This window comes from Carcharodon carcharias, chromosome 17 (genome assembly GCF_017639515.1).
Source record: "Carcharodon carcharias isolate sCarCar2 chromosome 17, sCarCar2.pri, whole genome shotgun sequence".
NCBI lineage: Eukaryota > Metazoa > Chordata > Chondrichthyes > Lamniformes > Lamnidae > Carcharodon > Carcharodon carcharias.
The window spans coordinates 80619988-80642031 of NC_054483.1; the positions used below are offsets into that span (position 1 = coordinate 80619988).

Genomic DNA, 22044 nt, shown 5'->3' on the forward strand with positions numbered 1-22044 from the left:
TTCTTTTTTTTAAACTCTGGTAAATGGCAGTATTAATTTAAGACACTGTTAAATGTAAATGGTTTACTTTTTCTGGTACAGACTCAAAGAGGCCAACTTAAAGGTGCGCTTCTGCACCAACGAAACTCAGGCCACCCGGGAGAGGTTTGTGAAGAAGTTGCAGAGCCTGGGGTTTGATATCGCTCTCGGAGAAGTCTTTGCTCCTGCCCCTGCCGCTTGCCAAATTTTGAAGGAACGTGGACTTAGACCACATCTCCTCGTACATGATGGTTAGTGCTCAAATGTCTCGTTTATTTTTAGCCACTGAATTTGTTGGTTCTTAGTGAATAACAAATGTCATTGTTATGAAATTATTTGATGCTGTTTTTGTTTTACTTGTTTTTAATAATCAAATGTTAGTTTTGTGGCGAGATTGGTCATGATTTAGATGCATAAACTTGGCAAGTTTGGCCTACTCTCTGTTGAGTGGGTATAGATATCAGGAAAGGATTGACAAGCTGGATTCTCTTCTCTCTTGGAAGAAGAATGCTGAGGGGCGACCTCATAGAGATTGTTAAAATGATTAAAGGTTTTGCTAGAGTGAACACAGTGATAACATTTCCTCTTGTGGGGAAGAGCACCAGAGGCCATGAAAATGAGATAGTCACCAGAAAATACAATAGGCAACTCCGAAGAAACTTCTTCATCCATAGAATGGTGAGTGTGTGGAACTCGTTACCACAGGGAGCAGTTGAACTGAATAATATAGATGCATTTGAGGTGAAACTAGACAAACATATGAGGGAGAAGGGAATAGAGCATTGCAATGGTAGATTTAAATGAGAAGAAGTGAGAGGAGGTTTGAGTGGAGCATAAACACCAGCATGGACTTGTTGGGGGCTGAATGTCCTGTATATCCTGTGTTCCAAAATGAGCTTACTTGATAGTTCTGGGAATTTTGAAGAAGATAATGGGATTTGGTGCATTAGGAATATTGTACTAAGACTGATTGATGGATGAAAATGTTTAACATTGTGACAGCCAGATCAATATCAAATGCTCTGCCTAAAGACACTAAGTCAGTCTACTACGGGATTGCAAAAAGCATATTTGTGTACACACTCCGATTGTTAATGACAAGAGCTTTGTGTGCATAGAGAAGTAAAGTACCAGGGGCATGGGAATGTGCATGGCCACAAAAGACCAGTTTGGTCCTACAATCCAGAAGACAGTTTACTACATACATCGCTCCATTGATTTTCTCACCAAATGCCTATCCTTCAACCACCAATCCCATCCTCCACTCCTTGTAAGATTATTGTGCTTTTCGCTTCAATTGCCTCCCTGAGCAGTTCATTATAAGCATTCGCCACTCGTTATAGTAATTGTTATAAGTCATCCATTGGTTCACCTTTATTTCAAGCTCACTCCTTGTTATTCTCTGGGGTACTAAGCTATGGATTTAAAACTTTTTAAAGTACTTTTGCAATTTGGACATTAAGGAGAAAGAAAAAATTGAAAGCAGTTCAATTCTGCCTAAGTTGTCAGATTTTTCTGCCAACTAAAAGTAGTATATTAAATGCTAACTGTTTGCGTGGAGCTAGAGTAGAATACCCCAGGTGTACATTCAGAAAGCATGCCCCAGTAGTGCAGTATTTGCAGAGTAAGGGCTTTATGTTTAAAACTTTTCATAATTAACTTAGCACGGTTAGTTATGCTAAATAATACCTTCTTGGGTGACATTCGGAACAAACATCCTTGCTGTGACCCACTGTCCTCTATGGCTCATTTTCATTTGGTTGTTTGTTTGTACCAATGTTGGACTATAATTCATTTTTGATTTGTTTTGGGGATATGGGCAATGCTGGCAAGACTGCATTTATTGCCTATTGCTAGTTGCCCTAAAAAGTGGTGATGGGCTGCTGTTTTTAAATGTGCTGATCGTGCTTCCCCGATGCTCTTGGATCAGAAATTGCAGGATTTTGTGATAAAGACGTGACAAAATAGTCCGGATTTTCATGTGGACTTGGGGAAACCCCGAGCTGCGCATTTTTGTGCCTTCTGAAATGCACACCCGACCCTCGTGTGACTTTGCTCGGGATTTTTGTCTTTTCGCAGGGGTCAGGCTTGCAGTACATCTTGTGAGCCGTGGTAGAGTGCATGAGGAGTATGGGTGCGAAGGTGAGCCAGTTAGAAAGCCCGCCTCAGTTCTCCAACATAACAGCCCAGCTCCCAACATTGTTTAAAGCTGTTCCCATTTCCATTTCAAAGCGGTTTACTTGTCAATGAATGGAGGACAGCACATGCATCAACTTTTTTTTTCAACTTTCGGAAGCAGGGCTTTTGTTTTAACATCCAGCGAGGTCAGTTGATTTAAATCACAGCACAAAACATGACAGCAGAGACTGACAGAACATCTTTTTAATGTATTATGGCATTTTTGATAACTAGAACAATACTGTAATGCATGACAACACTTACACAATGCTGGTCAATGTAAGGGTCAACTTACCTTTGCAGGACAAATCCCTATGATGAATCACTGCATTAAAAACATTACAATACAGCAACAAATAGTGACATTTGAAGGTGTCAAAGCATTTTACACTTAGCTTTCTGAATCTTCTCAACTCCTCAACAGGCTTCCCCTCGTGGTCAAGAACCCTTCAAGGAGGTGTGTATTTTTTAGGGCTTACAGAACCCCAGCCAGTTTACAAGAATAGTGTGTGGGAGGAAATGCAATTTTTCTGTGGTCCTCACAATGGGCTACGTGTACAATCTGCACTCACAGCCTTCCCAACCCGCTAGATCATCCCTCAGGCATCAAGGAGGAAGAGATGCCCGAGGAGGCAGTGTCACATCATACTAGGCATACTTCTTCAACTCGGATACGAGCATTTTGAAGGGATGTAAAGCATGCATCTAGAGTCGGTGGCACAGGGTCAGTCACCGCACTAGAGTGCAGGAAGAGATGTCAGAGTCAAAGTGATCTGTGCACAGTCCCCTTCAGAGGAGGGAGAAAAGCCACAATGATGCAGGAACCTGGAGCCTCAGGAGTCACCTTTTGGGGAACAGTATTTAGATAATCAGCAGCAGATGTGTGGGCATTGACTGAGTTTCCTGAAGCAGTGGGAGTTCTTAGACTGTGAATGGAGAAGCCCCTCACTGTCCTAAGCTCCACATTATCCCAAGAGCTCAACTATATGAGCTGTGACCATGCGCAGCAGCAGCAGATGCAAGAGCGTCTCAGCTAGGAAAAGGTGCAAGGCTCCCTCAGTAGCCTGGATCTGTAATCTCAGAATATGAGTGCTGACATCCATGAAGTACATGAGGAGCTGTGTACCCATAACAGGGCAGTCACACTGTTGGCACAGCGGTTGCTGGAATGGATGACTGCTGTGCACCAGCAGCCATTCCCATCAACCCCACCTGAAGGCCAACCTAGGGCTGTAGAAGTCACTGAGGAGGGCAGGTACTGGGAGCTCCTCAGCACCCTCACCTTCCTCCACCTCCCCGGCCCCTCCACCAGGGCCCTTGTCTGCAGCATGTGTGCCAGTGCCCATGCAGAGACGCAAAGGCTGCAGTTTGAAGGAGTGCCTGCATGACGAGGCAGGCCACCGCATTCCCCACTGCTGTTTAGCCCTGCTTCCACCTCCTCTGAGCCAACAGGGATGGCACTTCATAGGAGTGTGTGAGAGCGAAGGGCACCGTCATGCCTAGAGCACAAATGGATTCACCATGGTTACACTTTTCACATTGTATATTACATTTGAGCACTTCCTTAACTTATTTACTTACACTTGTACACTAGAGAGCTCACAAAGAATGGAAACATTATGAAGGCAGTTCTTACCAGTACTAAGGAGGGCGGCATGCTGAGGTCCATCTCAACATGCCCTCACACGGGATCAAGGTTGTCGACTGACTTGTGATGCTTTGGAGGGCTTCTTCCTTCTGTGCTGTATCACGTAAGATTCCAGAGGTTAAAAGCTCAAGTACTAGATGCTCCTCATATCTTTCATTGTCCATCCAAGCTTGACTTTAAAAGAGGCTCAATGATCAGACTGCATGAACAGATGCTGGGCTGCAGGCACATCTCAAGCATGGGTGCTGGGTGCAAGGCCTTCATCTGCACTGCAGTGTTACACATTGGCCTGGGTGGAGGCATCACAGCTCGAGAGGCCATGCATTGTGCAGGTAATATTTGTTGTCTGCTGTGCCCATTACTTTGGCTGTGTTCGCATTCCAAGTGTCACAGCGTGTGCTTTGTGTGGTAAGCAGAGGTATACGGAAGTTAGGAATGTTGCATGTGGTGCCCATGTCAGAAACTGGGCCATTGGTCAGAATGGGTGGTGCACAAGTTCTTTCAAAGAGCTGTTGTGCAGAGTTATGGGCTCATTATGTGCGGGATGCCTTATCTGCTTGTACGCTACAACTAACAATCCTATCAGCATTTATAGGGTTTGAAGTCTGACATTGTCTAACTATCAGTATCGTGGGCATGGTTTGATTATGGACAATTTGGAATCATCAGTCTTTGGTGTTCATGTGAGGGGGCCAGGTTGTGAATGACTTATTAGCAAGTATGTTTATAATACGATGAGGCCCTTGGTTATGATGGTGAGGGTCTCAGCCATATGACTGTGACTGAGTCCAACTCATTGATGTTTATTCTCTCCTTCCTGGGCAATTGTCAATCCCTTGAGTAATTGTGGAGTTATCGTACAAGGTTCTTTAGGTGGAAGTATGTCAGCAGAGACTGGCTGATGACAGTTGTGATATCTGAGGACCCTATGAGAATCTATTTTGCACAAGAACCCACCTGGTGATGGCCCCCCAGCACAGAGTCAGCCCTGACTATATGGCCATGCCTCCCAGCTGCTTTCTCATTGGTGGCCTCCTCATCCGTTTAAGAATCTTCTGAATGGACATAGGTTACTTCATCTTCCTCATCCTCCTCTTCAGAGGTTGGAGCTCTGCCCATGGACTCATCATCATCGATTTGTAAGCCCCCCTGCTGCGCAATATGCCACAACACTACTATTCTTGATAAACTTGCTGGGGCATATTGCAGAGCGAATGTGCATCTGAAGTGCATCATTAAAGTCCCAATTGTCTTCTCCATGGTACACCTAATGACAACGTGGCTGCTGCTGTAGTTGTGCTTTGCCTCCCTTTGTGGGGTCCTAAAAGGAGTTATTATCCAACTATTTAATACTGGTCATCTGCTGTGCCCATTACTTTGGCTGTTTGTTCCCTAGAAGCAAACCAAGGATCTGTGTTGGTGGCTAAAATAGCTGAGGGAGTTGGGAACTCCTTAGTAGGTAGGAATTGTGACAGCTGCCAGAGAACCTTGTACACACATGAAGGAAGACCTTGTTGTGGTCACAAACTGCCTGGTACATTGAGAGAGTGGAAAGACTTCTGTTTGACAAAGGTGTCTGCGTGTTGAGTTGGGGCCTTTACTTGAGGGAAGCCTGCTAATTGGGCAAAGGCTGTGGCTCTCTGTGTCTGAGATGCCAAATCTACAGAGAAATTAATGTGATTCCCCCACAGGAGCAAACAGGGCATTAGTCACAGTCTTAATGTAGCTGTGTGCTGCTGACTGGGATATATCAGTCAGGTCTCCTGATAATCCCCAGAAAGATCCTGAGGCATCAAAATTAAGGGTGACGGTCACCTTCACAGGCTCTGGCAGGGCATGCGGGTTGATGGATTGTGGCTCGAGCTGCTGCTGGACCATGCAACATATGTCTGTCACCACCTCACAGCTTAGCCTCAGTCACCTTCAACACTCTGGCCTCTGGCTGCTCATGGTGACTGGCTTCTATGACATCTATATGCAAGGGTGCCATGCCCACCTTCTGTGTAACTTTGCACAAAATGCCATGTGCCCTTCACCAGGACAAAGCTCTTCCTGGCATTTGGGTGCACAAATCAGTAGGGGCAAAAATAATTGACCTGTGGGACCAGGAGCCCCACCTTTCTACTACCTTGGGTTACGGGAAGATAGTTGGAATTTTCCTTGTGCCACTTCTGGGTCTGTGAGTAAAATTTTAAGGCAAATTCCATGTGGCTATCCAAAGAAATATGCCAAGTTCAGACCTGGTCTACTTTTCACATTTGGGGATCCACACTCGTGGGCTACCAAAATCAGACCAGAGTGGAAGCAGCTGCTGATTTAAATTGCCAGCTGGCTCCATAAAACGCATTTGCAGGAAACGTGTCCCACCCCTGCAAAAGTTGGAAGTGCCATATTCACAGGCAGGGCTTATGATTTTCAGGCAGCTCTGCTATTTTTGCCACGATGGAGAGACTATTTGTCGTGGTGAAACTCTGGGATCTAGTTCAACATTTCGCGACCGGATTCGCATCTCTGTCAGGAGGCGAAAATCCAACCCTTTATGTCTGATTCAGAATGATGTGTGCTTGGAAGGGAAGTTGGCACTTGTGGTGGGATGTCACTGCTCTTCGTCTTTTTGGTGGTATAAGTTATGGAACTGGAAGGTGCTGTTGAAGTAAGCCTGGTTGTCACTGCAATGCGGCACATTGTGTATATGCTGGAGCAACAGTGCACCTGGGGTGCATGTTGAGTATAGTGGCAGGGATGTCATTGAAACGAACTGCACTGACCTCGATGGTATCAGACTTGAAAGCTGCAGCTGCACCCATCTAAGCAAGGGGTGAGCATTCCACCACATTCCTGATTTGAGGCTTTTATGTAGCAGGCTTTGAAGGGTCAGGAGACAAATCACTTGTCGCATCTCTGCACTTGTAGCCAGATAATTGATCTGGTTGATCCTGTTTCCATTCTGGTCAATGACAACCTCTTAAGATATTGATGGTCAGGAACTGGGTAGTGGTGCTTTTGATTGTCAAAGTTTGGACTTTTGTTATTATCGTTGATCATTGCCTATCCTGGTTCAGTCAAAGCCCTCAACTTGTGCAGCTCTCATTGTAGGCTAGCATAGCTTGCTTCATTTTCAAATAGTCCAGCCCTTGTTTTGAAAAATACGCCCAGCAACTGTGCCATGAGATTTTGTGACTTGAATAATTTTTTTTTTTTTGAAGGACTATGTGTGTGCGTGTGTCAGCCTCTTTTAGATCATTTGCAGTCGAGGTTATCTCTTATTTCCTCCATCACCATTGCTAGGTATATGATTAAAGAGGTATTTGTAAGGATCTTAAAGGTGGTAGAAAACAGTTAACATGAGATGTTACAAAATCTTCTGTAGTAGAATTCACATTGTAACCATTAATTCTTAACATTTGAAAACTGATCTAACAAATGAAATGGTAAAGCTGTGAGCACAGCATTTAATGTGATCCTCTCTTCAATTCAATTCTAGATCTTCTGCCAGAATTTAACCAGATTGACCAGTCAAATCCCAACTGTGTCGTGATTGGAGATGCTGCAGATAATTTTTCTTACAAGAACCTGAATGAGGCCTTTCAAGTTCTGATAGGCCTGGAAAAACCTGTCCTGCTATCTCTTGGCAGAGGGTAAGAGGCTTTTTACTGTTGGATACGAATGCCTTGAAATCCGCAAACATTTCCGCCATGTGAATAATTTAGTCTTAAATCGTGTAAATGGAGGAAAAATTAATGGATCTCCCCTCATGAGATCTACACTGAGAAATTAATTACCAAAAGGTTATTCCAACAAAACTCTTTAGTTTGGTTTCGGGTGTGTCATTGTGTAAGGGACAAGAATATAAAATTGTCACATTCCATAATAATAATTCAGCCTTATATTTTAATTATTTTGTTAGTTTATTTCATATTGTAAGCTAAGATTTTGCTTCTTGGACTATCAATGCAGTCAGCCCTCCAGAAATGTGTGCCCTGACAGTTTTGAAATGGGGGATATTGTAATAAGTCTCTAATCAAGCTCCCATGATGCTCATAATCAGGAGTCAAAACCATGTGTTATTTTCATGTCAAGTAGGACATTTGGGCTATCTGGAGGGAGGGGGTGACACAAGGGTTGGAGGAGTGCAAATGACTGGGATGGGGAAAGTGGATACCTCTCTGGGAGGGTGGGAATAGCCCCATGAGGGCCAGAAAACTAGCCCAATAAGGAAGACAGCTATGCTGAGGGAGGATGGTTGGTGAAAGATTTGAATAGGGAGAATCGTAGGCTTGCAAATATGCTGAATTCCACTTGGCACTAATATTTGTTGATTTGAGTTATACAGTTTGGGATGAAATCATGAATTCAGTATTTGAACTAATATAGTGAATTTGTCAGATTTGCTGGGGGCGGGTGGGCTCTTCTGGTTGCATTAACAATGCCTTAAATAAGTCATGGCATGCAGTGGATTAATAAGTCCATGAGTATGACCTAGCTGGAGAACTGACTGAACAATTTTTGCTTCTGGCTGCGTATGCAGTTGTGGGGAGGCAAGGCAACCAGTCAGCTCAGCATGGCAGACAGACTGAGATCTTTACTGTCTGAGGAGATTGTACTTTATCTGTTGGACAGAAATTTGACAAAGTTAATTTCCTTAACTTTTTGCTAACACCTTGACATTCGAACAGATCAAAAGTCCACTGTTGTCATATCTGACAGTTTGGAACCCAAGCTAGTGCAGAGTCACCCAGTGGCAAGAACATGGAACTGCAGGGAGGCTCAAACCAGGTATTGCAATATGGGATTGTGCCTTCAAAACTCAGCCCTTCCCTTTCCCTTTACTTACATGGTCCATCACTGACTCATCTCTTCCTAGACTTTTCCTTTTCTTTTATTCTCTTACCTTTTTTCTTGACATCTATTATAAATGTACCAACTTTCTAGTTACATTCCTTCCCATCCAGTTTTATGTAACATTTCCGTTCCCCCCTCCGAGGGAAGAAGAGGGCACTGTGGAGAAGGCTATAACCACAGCACGTCTTCAGGGAGCATTTACATTGTGCCTTGGTGAAGGCCAGTTAGGAATCAGGCTACTTCACTTCACTAAAGAAGCTAAGTTACCTGCTGCTACCACAACTGGAGCCTCAAGCCCTGCCTGTGGCTGTTGAGGTCCTTGTGGGTCTTGACTTTTATATAGTGGGCTCCTCCCAGGCTGAAATCTCCCAGGTTTCTATTCATCACTGCACTGGAGAAATCATTGAGGCTGATTGTGCTAACAGGAAAAGCTACATCACGTTCCCAATGGACAGAGTCAAGCAGGATGAGAGCATTAGGCTTTTCGCACATTGCAGATGGCCTCAGGGCGCAGAAGGACAAAGACTGAAGCTCCAATGCCTTACGTACTTCCCACCACTATTCAGGTATCTTCCTCAATACAAAAAGAATCAATGGTCCATTTTTTTGGGACCACAGGCATCACTGCTCTGTGCCTGGTTTCCTGCCAACAGTCATGACTCATTCATTCTGCACCAGTGCTTTGTGCCACCTTAACTTCAACTAGGAGGTCAAGTCAAAAGCTGTTTTCTGTGTGAGAAAAGATATTCCCTCCAGACATGGCTCATGACTTCTCTCAGGAACTGGTGCCTAGTCACTGAGGTGGCCTCCAAGAGCGCTACGATGCCACCAGAAATATAATTGAGTAGAAAATTAGTGGGCTCGTGCAACATTATTACCGTTTGGGCTGTTCGGGAGGAGCTTTACAGTTACCCCGACAGTGTTTCCAGATTTAGAAACAGAGGAACAGGGGTTTACTCATCTTTGCCTCAAACCATCCATACCCTTACCTAACAAAAATATATTGAAAATTTCAGCAGACCCAGTATCCACAGCCATCTGGGGAGCACATTCCAGATTTCCACTGCCTGTTGGGTGAAAAGCATTTCCTGATTTCACTCCTAAATGACTTAGCTCTAAGTTTATGATTATGCCCCCTTGGATATCCCCACGGGAGGGAAATGGTTTCTCCATATCCACCTTAATGAATCCCTTAATCTTTCTAAAACCTTGATTTGATCATCTTTCAAATTTCTGAATGCAAGGGAATACCAGCCAAACTTATGCAACTGCCTTCATAATTTAACTCTTTAAACCCTATGGGGAGAATCTTTCCATTGTCAGGTGGGCAGGTGCCCGACCTGAACGAGCGTAAAATGACCCGTGATGACATCAGACAAGTCATCACGCACTCATGCGATATTTTAGTCAGCGGGTGCGCGCGGGAGTTGGCAGCGTGCCTGCCGACAATTTAAACGGCCTGTTTAAGGCCATTAACAATCCAAAAGATTGGCGGCAGGCGAAAAGGCCAGGCGGCCTTTGCATTTTTTGTGAAACCTCAACCACAGGCAAGATATGGTTTTGATCCATCATTTATTTTTAAAAAGAAATTTCCATCCTAAGTTCTAACATGTAAATCACATGAGGGGACATGTTTTTTAACATCTTGCAATGCTTTATTTTTAATTTTCAAAACTGTTCATTTTCCATGGCGCACCCATGTGTCTGTGTGAAGTTGCACGCTCTCTCTCTCTCTCTCTCTCTCTCTCTCTCTCCCACCCCCCCCCCCCCCCCCCCCCCCCCCCCCCCCAAGCCGCACAGGCAGTGCCGAGCACTGCTGCGTGTGTTTCATGCTGGGTGGGCCTTAATTGCCCGACCTCTCCCACCCACCCTCGCTGAGCCCACCCAACGAGGGCAAAATTTACCCCTGGTATTTGTTAGTATTGTGCTGCATTCTGCATAACTTTGTGATACTTGGGGGCCAGTCCTTACCACCACATGGGCAGTATGAAGTGTGCAAAGAGCAGGAGCCATATCAACTGTGTCAATCACCATGCCTCTATGTGGGAATATGAAGTCCGCAGCAATTTACATGAATTGTGCCTGCGATTACTTCAGGTTTTTGAAATACTAAATCTTTGATTGCAGTCGTTCATCAGTGTCAAGTTATTGGTCTGAAGAAAATCAAATTATTTGATCTGTGATTGTCTGTGGGAAAGCACACCTGCATGATCTAATAATCGGTTGGGAAGTTCTGTTGTCCACTATTGAGGTAAAATTAATTATCTTCTGCACTGTGGAGAACAGTGTGTTTGTCTCTGGAATTCCAGTTTTAAAAAAATGAGCACCTTATATATAAATGCAGTGGACATCTCAAAAGCACTGTACAGCCAATGAAGTACTTCTGAAGTGTAATTACAGTTCTAATTAAAGAAATGTGGCAGCCAACAGCCATTTGTGCACAGCAGTCTCCCACAGACAGCATGTGACAGTGACTAGATAATGTGCTTCTTGTGGCATCAATTGAGGGATAAATATTGACCAGGACACCGGGAATAACTCCCCTCCCCTTTGAAATGGCACCATGGGATCTTTTACATCCACCTGAAAAGGCAGACAGGGCTACAGTTTAACACCTCATCTGAAAAATGGCACTTTGACAGTGCAGCACTCCCACAGTACTGTACAGGAGTGTCAGCCTTGATTTTTGTGCTCAAGTTCTGGAATGGGATTTGAAACCACAACCTTTACAAGTTTCCTTGCAAGTGTCATCTGCCCCTGTATGACAGAGGTGAAATGAAACTCTGCAGATCAGAGAGAGATCGCGTACTGACCAACATAACCTCTGTTTAAAAATAAAAAGCAAATATGTTCAGCTATTTGATTTCCCACCATTTGGATGGACTAAATTGTGTGGTGTGCAACTTGTGGTGCAGAATAACTCTGTATTGGTGATGGTGAACGTTGTGGGATATTATACATTTGCATGTTCTGCCAGTGGAGGTAGATTTCAGATCATGAAAACTGTGGGTGAACGTATAGAAACCGCATGAGATTGTAAAATTTGGGAGAAAGCTCTAGTTTTGACAAGGGTAATGCCACTATTGTTCAAACATTGCTCCTTGGAATAGGAAGGAAATATCAGAGAGAGTGATAAGTAGAAGGTGGAAAGAAAGGAAAATATCTAGCCAGTCAACTGCAAGTTGTCAAGTCACATTTATCAAGGGAAAAAAGGAGAAAAATTAACAAGAAAGGGTGGACAGTTGTTCACAAAAATATTCCATTGTTGGAAGTTTTTAATAATAATCCATAATTCAAATTCCTTTAGCATAGGTACAAAAGCATAATCATTCGCTGTAAAATCACTCAGTAGACAAGTAATACTTATGCACACATGGATACGGTATATATCTAGGTTGACAAAAATACAATGTGACTCCAGAATGAAGTCAAAATTGGCAAGGCAGACCTATACTATAGTCAGTAAATGAGAAGTTAAAAGTTATGCCAGCATGACAGAATTACTTAAGGAGTCTCCTCTAAATGTATTGATTTACATTCAGCATCTATTTTAGATGGGATATGGAATTGGTAGTGTAATTTCTCCAGTCATGCCAGTGTCAGAAAATTAAGCTGCTTACCCTAGTCTATGGAAGGTTAACGGTTGCTCAAGCAGAGGTCAAGTGGTCATTTGAGAGAGAGGCTTTGATGTATAATTGAAAATGGCAGAAAGATAAACCATAAAACCATGTCCGACCATGTTGCGCATTTCTCATCTGCTGTCGGAGATCTTAATGCAGTCCATCTGGCATGGAGCAGAAATAGTTCTGAAAAAATGATTTGCTCAATAATTCTGTCACTCAGCTGACATTATCTGCTTGAGTGAAGGTGAATTACATTTAAGTGAGAGAACAATATGAATTATTTTTTTAGAAGTTTATTTAGCTTGCAATAGATTGAAAGTCATTTAATATTTCATCCCCCATCCATTAACCTACAGATTTTCCTCATGCTTTTGTCTCTACTGCAGGGTTACTCTGAAAGACTTCATGGAGCAATGTGCTCTTCGTATTGGCAATGAAATATTTGATCACTTTTGTTTTTCTTAATGTGCATGTCCTAACATAGAGGAGGAAGCTATTTAGCCCATTGTGTCCCATCTGGGGCTAACTCAATGTTGGAGTTAAAAAATAGAATCATAGAATGGTTACAGCACAGAAGGAGGCCATTCAGCCCATCGTGTCCATGCCTGATTTCTGCAAAAGCAGTTCAGTTAGTCCCACCCCTTTCCCATAGTCATGCAAAATTCTTCCTCTTCAATTGCTTATCCAATTCCCTTTTGAAAGCCACGATTGAATCTGCCTCCACCACACTCTCAGACGGTGCATTCCAGATCCTAAAAACTCGCTACATAAAAGAAGTTTTTCTTCAGTTATCCGAAGGTCATTTTGCCATTCACCTTAAATTTGTGGCCTTTGGTTAGTGACTCTTGCCAATTGGAACAGTTTCTCCCTAACTACTCTGTCTAGATCCTACATGGTTTTGAACACGTGTATCAAATCTCCTCTCAACCTTCTCTTCTCTAAACAGAACAACCCCAGCTTCTCCACATTACTGAAGTCCTTCATCTCTGGAACCATTTTCGTGAATTTTTTCTGAAGCTTTCAAATCTTTCCTAAACAGCGATGTCCAGAATTGGACACAGTACTCCATTTGAAGCCGAACCAATGTTTTTATAAATGTTCAGCATAGCTTGCTTGCGTTTGAGTTCTGTGTTTCTACTTATAATGCCCAGGACCCCGTATGCCTTCTTAACACTTTCTCAATCTACCTTGCCACCTTCAACAACTTGTGCACATGTACCTCCAGGTTTCTCTGTTCCTGGACACCCTTTAGAATTGTACTCTTTATTTTATATTGCCTCTCCTCATTCTACCTACCAAAATGCATCACTTCACACTTCTCTGCATCGGAAGGAATTATTTTCTGCTATCATAAATCTCTTCGACAAGATTTGTAAGGTTGAAGCGTGTTAGTCCCTCACCATGTAATTATGTCAAAGTTGTAACCTATTACTCAGTTTCATCACTAGTCGAGAAACCACACAAGATGCCCTCTTTGACATGCTGGATGCTATAGCCAAGCACTCTGTATCCTTCCAAAAGACGTCTTGCAAAATGGCCTTCTATGTATATTTGATTATACTTATCTCTGCATTTCTTCATGTTTCCATACTCTAGGCGATATTATAAGGAAACGGATGGGATGAAACTTGATGTTGGAGTTTACATGAAGGCATTAGAGGTATTAGAATGCTTATGCTAAATCTTCCTTTTCTATTCTGGGAAAGTAATGACATTGAATAATATCATATTATACCTCAAAAATATTAAATTTTTTGCATAGTATTCCAGTATTTTTAAATTAAAACGTAACCAGGCCACCATTTGGAATGAGACATACATAACACTTTGAAAACTCTACAACTCCAAAATTGGATCATATACATACAGAGACCCAGATTCTTGCCACGACAGAGAGCCTCTCTATCATGGTGGAAGTGGGCAAAAATCTTAAGTCCTGCCCCCAAACACGGTTCTTCATATTTTCGTGGGGGCGGGAATGGGGGCAGGGCATGTTTTGCGCATGCACGTTTCACGGAGGCAGCTAGCCATTAAAACCTTTGCTGCCTCCACTCAAGTCAAGGATTTTGGTAGTGCAGGAAAGTGAAACCCGAAGTGTGGTAAGAGCAGGTCTGGACTTTGTGGATTCATTTGGATAGCCAGGGTACCCTTTTGGACAGATAAGATACCCTTTGAATCTGGTCCCAGGACACCTTTGGGGGAAAGTAAGATGCCCTTTGAGGTAGGTCAGGTTCTCTTTGGAATTATTAAAAGTAGGCATAGATGTGCATAAATAGTACATAAACTCATTAGTGTCAAGCTCATTGGAACTGTCAAAGGGACCTGTCAATACTGTCAAAGATCTTTTGTTTTATTCAATCATGGGCTGTGGGCATTGCTTTCAAGGCCAGCATTTATTTCCCATCCCTAATTGTTATTGAGAAGGTGATGCTGAGCTGCCTTTTTGAACTGCTGCAGCCCATGTGGTGTAGGTACACCCATAGTGCTGTTAGGGAGGGAGTTCCAGGATTTTGACCTAGCCGACAGTGAAGGAACAGCGATATATTTCCGAGTCAGGATGGTGACAGGCCTGGAGGGGAACTTCCAGGTTGTGGTGTTTCCATGTACCTGCGACCCTGGTTCTTCTAGACGGTAAAGGTCATGGATTTGAAAGGTGCTATTGAAGGAGCCTTGGTGAATTCCTGCAGTGCGTCTTGTAGATGCCACTGTGCATCAGTAGTGGAGGCAGTGGATGTTTGTGAATAGGGTGCCGATTAAGTGGGCTGCTTTGTCCTGGATGGTGTCAAGCTTCTTGAGTGTTGTTGGAGCTGCACTTATCCAGGCAAGTGGAGGGTATTCCATCATACTGCTGACTTGTGCCTTGTAGATGGTGGACAAGCTTTGGAGAGTCAGGAGGTGAGTTACTCACCACAGGATTCCTAGCCTCTGACCTGCTTTTGTAGCCACTGTATTTATATGGCTAGTCCAGTTCAGTTTCTGATTAATGGTAACCCCAGGATGTTGATAGTGGGGGATTCAGTGATAGTAATGCCATTGAATGTCAAGTGTCGATGGTTAGATTCTCTCCTGTTAGAGATGATCATTACCTGGTACTTGTATGGTGCAAATGTTACTTGCCACTTATTACTTGCCAAGCTTGGATATTGTCCAGGTTTTGCTACATTTGGGCTTGGACTGCTTCAGTACCTGAGGAGTCGCAAATGGTGCTGAACATAATGCAATCATCAGCGAACAACCCCACTTCTGACATTATGATGGAAGGAAGGTTATTGATGAAGTAGCTGAAGATGGTTGGAGCTAGGATACTACCCTGAGGAACTCATGCAGTGATGTTCTGGAACTGAGACGATTGATCTCCAACAACCACAACCATCTCCCTTTGTGCTAGGTATAACTCCAACCAGTGGAGAGTTTTTCCCCTGATTCCCATTGACTCCAGTTTTACTAGGGCTCCTTGATGCCACACTCGGTCAAATACTGCCTTGAAGTCAAGGACAGTCACTCTCACCTCACCTCTGGAGTTCAGCTGTTTTGTCCATGTTTGAACCAAGGATATAATGAGGGACCTGTCAAAATTGTCAAGGTGTTTAAAAGTCCTGCCCTTTAAATCATTGAAAAAAATGTCTGCAGTTTTTTAAAAAGATTGCTTGCTATTTTACTCTGTCAGTTGACATCAGTCTGAGGATTTTCATTACTGATTTGGTATTGCCTGACTGATTTCACAACCATCCATGATACAGTAGGGTGCCTGACATTTCAGTTTGATTGACAGCTACAAGTGGTTATAGACTCTTTGATGTGGCACTCTGAATTTCAATGCTTAGTTGTTATAGGGAATTGTACATTAGAATTAAATATTTGTTTATATAAGGCTTTATTTAGTTGAAGGAATGTAAATGTAGTAAATAGATTTTTATGAATGAAAGTTTTTATTTGAATATAGTGAAGTCTGCAATAGACATCTAGAATTTTATTTTATCTCATCTCCGCATGGGTCCTGAGGTCTGCTCATGGTGAATACTAGGTGAGTTGGCATGGTGGGTTTAAGGGGAAAGGGTGGTGGGTGGGGGGGCATGGGTTGGCAAGAGTTAGCACTAAGTTGTTATAGAGGCTATAAAGGGCCAGGGGAGTGGATGGAGGGACATAGGTTTGCATGGAGGGTATGAGAGGCCGTGGGAGGTGGATGAAGAGGCATAGGTTAGTAAGGAGGGTATGAGGGGTCGTAGGGGTTGTTTAGGGGCATACCTTGGCATGGGGGGGGGACATGAGGGGCCGTAGGGGTGGATGGGGTGCATGAGGTGGTATTGGTTGGAATGGATGGGGTATGGGAGTGTGTGGGGAGATTGAGAAGGTGTGAGGACTAAAGGGATATTTCATGTTTTATACTTTATTTTTGATCTTTGGACACAGTGCCCGATCCCCAGGCAGGCCTCCACACCCACCAGCCTCCACACCCAGCAGCCTCCTTAGTTCTTCCCAGGTCTCCTGCCCCAACTTCTAATCCAGCCTTCCGCCTCCAGACCAAAAATCCGATTTCCGGGCATCAATTCTTTAAAGGTCAGGTTTGCGAAGCCTCGAATTCCCCCCTCTCTGCGCGCCCATCCCGGAAGTGAAACCCTGGGCCAGAGTATGAAGAATGTAAATTACCAGAAAAGTTCAAGTGAATCTGTTCCTAATGCACATATTAATTGTGTGTTTCATTTGTTTATATAATTTTTGAAATGCACATTTTTTCCTTGCTATGTTTCTTCCAAGTTGTCTCTTCCCTCCCTCCTGTGTGTTGTATCTTTCAAGATATGGCTTCAAATATGCCCGTCAGCACCTCTGCCAGTCACCAAGTGACTCGGTACATTTGTGAAGTTTGCCAAGATATGTAACTGTAGGGTGCATCATAATTTTAGTTCAATTGTGCCCTCAACTGACATTCAGAAATGTGCATAACAGTCAGAAATAGGAGCACATAACACCCCCTGTCACCATCTGGACAGAGGTCAGCTCATTCAGCAGAAACTGAAATGGAATCCAGAAGTTTCCCTGTCTGTGTAGCTCAGCTACTTCCAGATAAACTCCCAATAGGAGAGTCTTCATTGGGACACCATTGACTTTTGTTGTTTGGTAGTACAGAACTCCAGTATTGCTGAAAAAAGAGACATGCTATCAAAGCTTTCATCTTGCACTCATCAAGATAGCTCACAAAAAATTACCAACTCTAATGGAGGAGCAACAATTTCTATTGCATGAGAAAAGTGTGCAAGTTGGTTGGCAAATGGACTCTGATTGGGGAAGGTTTTGCCATGGAGAATGCAGCAAGGAACAGTTAGCTGCCCAGCATCGCTCAAATTCAAACCGGCAAGTCGACTCTGATTGGTCAAGGCATTGCCCTGGGGAATGAACCAGGGAATGACTGTTCCCTGAACTTTTGTTTAGATGAAAAAGGTGCAAAGTGTGCACATGTTCCTTCTGTTGGCAAAGGACGGAGCCCTGTGTGTGAATATATGTGGCTTCTAGCATGTGTAAGTGAGCTACGTTGTGAGCCTGACTGACAACCTTAAATTGATTTTCAGTGTAATTCTGAGCATGATCAGGACTTAAGATTGCAGTTCGCTAGGGAAATCCAAAGGGAAATCTTCAAGACAAGACAGAGGACATGGCTAAAGTATTATACCTTGCATTTGGTTCAGTTCCAATGGAAAAGATGGAGTGAATGCATAGAAGAATTGTCCGGCAATGGCAAAGGACCTCGACCACCAATCAGAAATGAAGACATAGGCCCAGAAACTTTGCGAGGAGAAGTGAAACTTGTGCTGAAGAAGATAAAGAATTGGGAAAGCATTGGGAGCAGATGAAATAACAAAAGAGTTTATTGAAGCAACAGGACAGCTAGGAATTGAAAAACTGAACTACAACACTGGCGTTATGCCTGAAGATCTAACTAAGTCTGTTTATATTGCTTTGTCAAAGAAACCTGGGGCAGTAGGATGCAAGATACTTCAAACAATCAGCCTAATCAGTCATGTAGTAAAGATCATCCTCAGAATCCTAATGTCCAGAGTTAGAGAGAAAATTAAATCAGAGATTTCAGACACTCATTGTGGCTTTGTAAAAGATAAAGGGACACGAAATGCAATCTAACTAAAATAGAAAAAGCCATTGAAATGCAAAACAACCTTTACCTATGTTTTATTGATTATAGTAAAGCATTTGATAAAGTCCAACACAATCATCTTGTTAAGATGCTGGAGTACATCAACATCGATGGGAAAAATCTTTGATTTTGTCAGGAATATTTACTGCAATTAGGTAGCGATGATCAGCTATGAGAACCAACTTGGTGATTGGAAAGCAATCAAAAGATGGGTTAGACAAGGCTGCGTTCTCACTGTACTGATTCTCCCTATACCATGAAGACATTCTCGGAGGAATTGAAGGGATTTCAAGGTTGGAGGGAGCGTCATCAACACAATCTGTACTGAGAGCAACAAATGATGAAGACTTGCAAAAATTAATCAATAAAGTCATAAAGGAAAGTGGTAGATACAGGTTTACACTCAACTGCAAAGTACGCTATGGTAATGACAAAAAAAAGGACATTTGAATATGCAGCATCACAGTAAATAGAAGCAAGTTAGAAAAGATCAATCAAAGCAACTATCTAGGAAGCACAGTAACATTCTATGTCAAAAGCAGTACTGAAATCCGAAAAAGGATTGGACAGGCTAGAAATGTTTTCACAAAATTAAGCAACATTCCAAGGAATATCAGCTGGAGTCTTAAAACAGGAATCTGTGTACTAAAATGTTAAGCCTGGTCAATAATGAATTATGGATGTGAACCTTGGAGCATTGGGAAAGAGGAAGAAAAGAAAGTAAATCTGACTTTGAAATCTGACGCTTAAGAAGGATCCTAACAGTAAGCTGAGTGAAGAAAAGAACGAACAAAGAAGTGCTGAATGAGGCCGGAATAACAAGAGAACTCTTAAATAATATTGAAAGAAAACAAATGGAGTCCTGTGGAGCTGAGTTGGATTGCCTAACCACCACCAGAAGGATTAACTGACGAAGTGCAAGAGGCTGACAGTGAAGGACGCAGCAAGACAACATTGAAGACCGGTTTAACCTGAACTCCAGCAATAAGGTCAACTACTGTTGCTGTAGCCGAAAAGTCTGGAAGACTCTGCTTGCACACGCTACTTGACGTGGCACTTAAATGATGATGACCTTGCATTTGTCTTCACAAAGGAAGCAAATGATGTGAAGGCTACACTAAAAACAAAAGGGAGTTATAGACGATAACGATAGAGAAGCCATGGTAAAAAGATTAGCCTTACTGAAAGTTGATAAGTCATCTGGTCCAGATGACTTTGGTTGGTTGCAGAAAGAAACAAAGGTAGAAATAGCAGAGGCATTGGTCACAATCTTTCAATCCTCATTAGATACAGGAGTAGTGCCGAAGGACTGGGGGAGTTGCTGATATATCACTATTCAAGAAAGGGGAGTGGGTGTACTAGAAACTACAGGCCAGCCAGCCTAACATCGATGGTGGGGTAGTTATTGGAAACTGTTATCAGGGACAAAATAAGTTTTCATTTGGAACGCCAAGGATTTGTTAAAGACAAATTGTGTCTGACAATTCTTGATTGAAGTAACAGCGAAAGTTGATTATGGTAGTACAGCAGATGTTTTATATATGGACTTTTGGAAGGCATGTAACAATGTGCCTTCCGAGGGACTTATTAATAAAGTGGAAGACAATGGAATCAAGGGGAAAGTGGTAGTTAGGATATAAAATTAGCTCAATAATGTGAAGCAAAGGGTGGTGGCTGAGTGTTTTTCTGACTGGGGAGCGGTTAACAGTAGCGCTCCCCAAGAGTCTGTTTTGGATTCATTACTCTTTTCAATTTTTATAAGAAACCTTATCTTAAGTGTAGGGAACGACTTTATAAAGTTTGCAAATGACACAAAATTTGGCAAAGTGGTAGATGGTGGAATGGGCAGAAACACGGCAGGCAGAGTTCAATGCTGAGAAATGTGAAGTAATGCAATTTCACTTCAGGACAAATGTAAGGGCCTTAGAAAGGATGCAGAAGAGGCTTACTAGGATGATACCGGGGATAAGGAACTTCAGTTATGAGGATAGGTTGAAAAAGAACTTTTTTTTGGACAACAAAGGTGAAGACAAGATAGAGGGTTTTCATGATGATGAGCGGTTTTGATGGAGTAAACAGAGGAAAACTCTTCTTTATGACAATGGGCCAGTAACCAGAGATCATAGATTTGAAATCATTGGTGGAAAATCTAAAGAGGACATGATTTTTTTTTCACTGAATTGACAGAATCTGGAGTGCTGTACTAGAATGGAAGCTCATTCCATCCATATTTTTAAAAGGTACTTGAGGATGAGGGAATTACAGAGTCATGGACAAAAGCAGGGATATGAGACCAAACAGGTCTGCTCTTTAAAAGAGTCAGCTGGTACAGTGAACCAAATAGCCTTGTGCTGTGCTATTAAGTTTCCATTATCCTATGAATTCAGCAACATAGAATTGTGGTGTGCGTTATAACTAAGTTTTCATAAAATTGCAAAAACCATCTCTTTCACAAGATCAGCATATGCCCTTATTCCTACAGAAGTATATTGTCTGGGCGTAGGGACGAAGGAGGGCGGGGGCGGGTGTTGCTGTTAGCTAGATTGCTAGTGTGTGGTTCAGAATAACCCCAACAGCCAATCCACATCCTGGCTGAGGGTCTCTCTCCTCGCCCTGTCCCATAGCAAAATCACGGCATAAACCATTGCTCAGCGGCCCTCGAATAATCAAAGGTGCCCCCTAGAGAAGAAGAAGCACATTATTTATCTTAGTGTGCCAATCCATCTCAGCCAAGAGTTTGTTAAATATATAATAGCTTCAACCCTAGAATTAGGCTCCCTTTGCTGGATGCATATGGAATTATGTAATTGGCTGAAAGCACGACGCTGATATGAATGGTCTTGCCAGAAACAACATCAAGTTCTTCTTACTTGAATTGATATTTGTGTTATTGAATGTCTTATAAAGTAAGATAATTATAAGAAAAGGCACATTTGCAAATGGAGTGAATGTCAGGATAAAAATGGTAAAAACTGGCAGGCTCCCATTTTTCACTTCCATTCGCTTCTGTGATGCATGAGACATAATGGGCTGGATTTTCATCCTCGAGGCAGGTAGTGGGAGTTGGGAAAATTCCTGTATTCACCCCCGCCTCCCCCTCCAGCCTGCCTCAGGAAAAAGTGCCAGGAAGGATGGGATTTTCATTCCGGTGGAGAGGGGTATAGATGTGGGCTGTAGACAGGCCAGTCAACATGGGAAAAAGTTCGGAGGAAGACACAGGGGCTGCTGGGTGCAGAGGCAGGCTAGTTAAAGGTGCCACCTGAAAGCTATGGGACATTGTCCCAGTTATAATAAAAACAGGCCCTCCAGCCCTCATCCTTCATGCCCCCTCACCCCCATACACTCCCCATGCCCCATCCATGCCCCATGGCCCCTTATGCCAAGCTATTGCCTTTCCATGCCCATTCACCCACTATATGCCAATGAACCTTATAGTGACAGTAGGATATCTTTAATAAGAAGATTTAAAGAAACAGTCATTCATTGATAACTTATACCTTTCTTTAAAAAAAAATCTTTTTACTACAGCATGATAAAAGGTTCAATCATCTAATTCCTTTAAAGTATCCATAGCTGAACCTACAAGTGCT

At 42.9% G+C, this 22044-nt stretch overlaps 1 protein-coding gene across 2 annotated transcripts in view; it reads left to right on the forward strand.

Annotated features, from left to right (window-relative positions):
- Window positions 1–22044, forward strand: part of LOC121290146 (phospholysine phosphohistidine inorganic pyrophosphate phosphatase) — a 155810-nt gene that overhangs the window by 25209 nt on the left and 108557 nt on the right. For both annotated transcript variants that reach the window (XM_041210373.1, XM_041210372.1), the window contains exons 2-4: window positions 82–269; window positions 7329–7482; window positions 13906–13969. In XM_041210373.1, the coding sequence (XP_041066307.1) occupies window positions 82–269; window positions 7329–7482; window positions 13906–13969 (406 nt within the window). The remainder of the gene's footprint in view (window positions 1–81; window positions 270–7328; window positions 7483–13905; window positions 13970–22044) is intronic.